This window comes from Silurus aristotelis (genome assembly GCF_946808225.1).
Source record: "Silurus aristotelis genome assembly, chromosome: 9".
Classification (NCBI taxonomy): domain Eukaryota; kingdom Metazoa; phylum Chordata; class Actinopteri; order Siluriformes; family Siluridae; genus Silurus; species Silurus aristotelis.
In genome coordinates, this window is record NC_139582.1 from 15,545,893 (window position 1) to 15,548,255 (window position 2,363).

General features: G+C 39.3%; 1 protein-coding gene across 2 annotated transcripts in view; it reads left to right on the forward strand.

Annotated features, from left to right (window-relative positions):
- Nucleotides 1–2,124: 2,124 nt before the first annotated feature.
- The window catches only part of stmn4l (stathmin-like 4, like), a 4,747-nt gene continuing 4,508 nt past the window's right edge, over nt 2,125–2,363 (forward strand). For both annotated transcript variants that reach the window (XM_083549777.1, XM_083549776.1), the window contains exon 1: nt 2,125–2,259. In XM_083549777.1, the coding sequence (XP_083405903.1) occupies nt 2,166–2,259 (94 nt within the window). In that variant the 5' untranslated portion in view covers nt 2,125–2,165. The remainder of the gene's footprint in view (nt 2,260–2,363) is intronic.

Below are 2,363 nucleotides of genomic sequence, written 5' to 3' on the forward strand. Positions count from 1 at the left end.
CAAGTTCAAGTGAAAACAGAATTTCATGCTCCTGCATTAAAAGATGTCCGATACAATTGTGTCTCTCCAAGAAGAACCACGTGCGGGTGGGAAAGTCGGGTGTCCCAATACTTTTGGCCAAGGCGTGTACACAAGTTCACTGAACCGAATGCAAACATAAAATAAAAAGTTAAAACAAATATGACTGCTTATAAAAAGATGTCCTTATCTTTTGTGTGTGTGTGTGTGTGTGTGTGTGTGTGTGTGTGTGTGTGTGACAGATGGCTGTGTGTGAGACCGTTCTCACTAATCTGCCGCTGCTGCTGCTCCACTGCTGTCACACACTCCTCACACACATGATGACACACTTCATAATCTCCGCCTCATTATTTATAGATCTGACATTTCGGATCGGTGCTCAGCCAGACAGAACCGGTTCCACACCAGAACCTTTCAGAGATTTCACAATGAATCACAGAAGATCAGAAGCATGAGTCTGAAACTTTAAATCACTTTTACCACCCCATAAATACAGGTGCATTCTTCACACCTGGTTCTGCTTACAGAGAAGCGGATCATGAGCTCCAGAATGCATCACGTGTGCAGCACAGTCCGATTCCAAAAGCCTCCAAATATAGAACACTTAATGGTTCCATGTATGTTTGCTTCTTAAAACCAAAGATCTCATAATGATGTGAAAACCACATTTTCTTTACAACAATATAGAAATAAATATTTTAAGTAGCACCACTAAGGATTCAGTTGGTCCATAAATGCTTCAAGGTTCAATGTGGAATCTACAATAAGTGGAACTATTTTATTTTTTAGTGAAGAAACAATAAGCCAAAGAACCCTTAAAGAACCAAAACTGACCAAGTGCCAAACAGATAAAGACAAGAATTAAAAAAAAGCAATATTCTTCTGCACCACACGTGTCCTCAATTCTGTAAATGTTTTTTAGCTTTAGATTCTCAGCTTCCACAGAGGTTCCACTTAAACCCCTTATTGATTATGTAGAACACCAGCTGAGCGCAGTGCATTGTGGGAATTGGGTAAACAGTGGAACCCTGATGGAGAACCAGAAAGGTTTTTTCTTGGAGAGACTTAGAGAAGCTTGAACTTTTTTGTGTAGTGAAGTGTCTCGATTCTGGTTTAAAGCCTGATGACTTTGATTTCTTACAGATTTGATCCGTGATGACTCAGTAAACTCGGCTGATTTGTCATCACATCACTGCTACAGAAAAATAAACTCTTTCATAATGTTCTCATGCAGCTCTCGAAGCATTCAGCAAATGGAAATGACAGGTTCTTATTCTGGGTCTCGTTTTCTAGATTTATTTAATCGGATTTTATCATTCAAAAACATTTTACCCCCTGCAGAAATCAGCAGATCAATCTCCTCAAAAGTTCATATCTAGAACCTGATTGTCCATCTGGGAGTTTCCAATCCAAACTAGAAATTTTTTTTAAAACACCAAGAACCCAGAACTACTCAAATAACCTACTGAACAAGCTTTTTCTAAAATTGCATCGGAAGGAGAATGATTTTCTTCATGCACATTAGTAGGATTATGTTCTCCACAGCATCTAATTCCCTCAATTAGAATAAAATATTTTATCACATCAGGAGTGTTGAAGAATGTAGATATGCAAAAATCAGGCAAAAATGTCATGCTCCTGCATCCAAAGACATCTAATATAATTGTGTCTCCAACTTTGTGCTCACAGTTTGGAGATGAAGTACATCTGTCTGGGAAAGTCAGGTGTCCCAATACTTTTGTTCTTACAGTGTACATAGAACCTCATGGCAGGGGATTCCTGTTAGAGGGGATTCCAGGTAGCACCCTTTTTTACGAAGCGTGTAGCGTCAGATATCTCATCCAGCACACACCCTTTTTGTCTACATTTAATATAAATAATCAGATCAAATATTGAAATAAATAACAATTGAAAAAAAATATTTTTGCATTTCTGAAATCAAATGAAAGATGATTAAAATTCAATTCCTGCAGCACTTTTCAGCACATACTGGATTGATATGTAAATCTTTGCAGCTCCTCTAACAAAGAGTTAAGCACCCTGTCCCCCTCTGTCCATCCTCTCAGCCAATCAGAGCATGGTATTCCTATGAGCCAATCAGAGTGCAGGGAGGTGATGTAATTCTTTAAAGAGCAGAAGTGGTGCTGATGCTGCGCAGTCAAACAGCAGCAGAGAGACGGGACAAAACACACGGCTCACACACACACACATCACACACTTACATCATACTGAGGAGAGAAGGTAAGATCTCAGCTTTCCATCTGCACATATACACACACACACACACACACACACATACTCACACATGCTCACACAATGCTGGTTCATATGCACAGATTGCATAG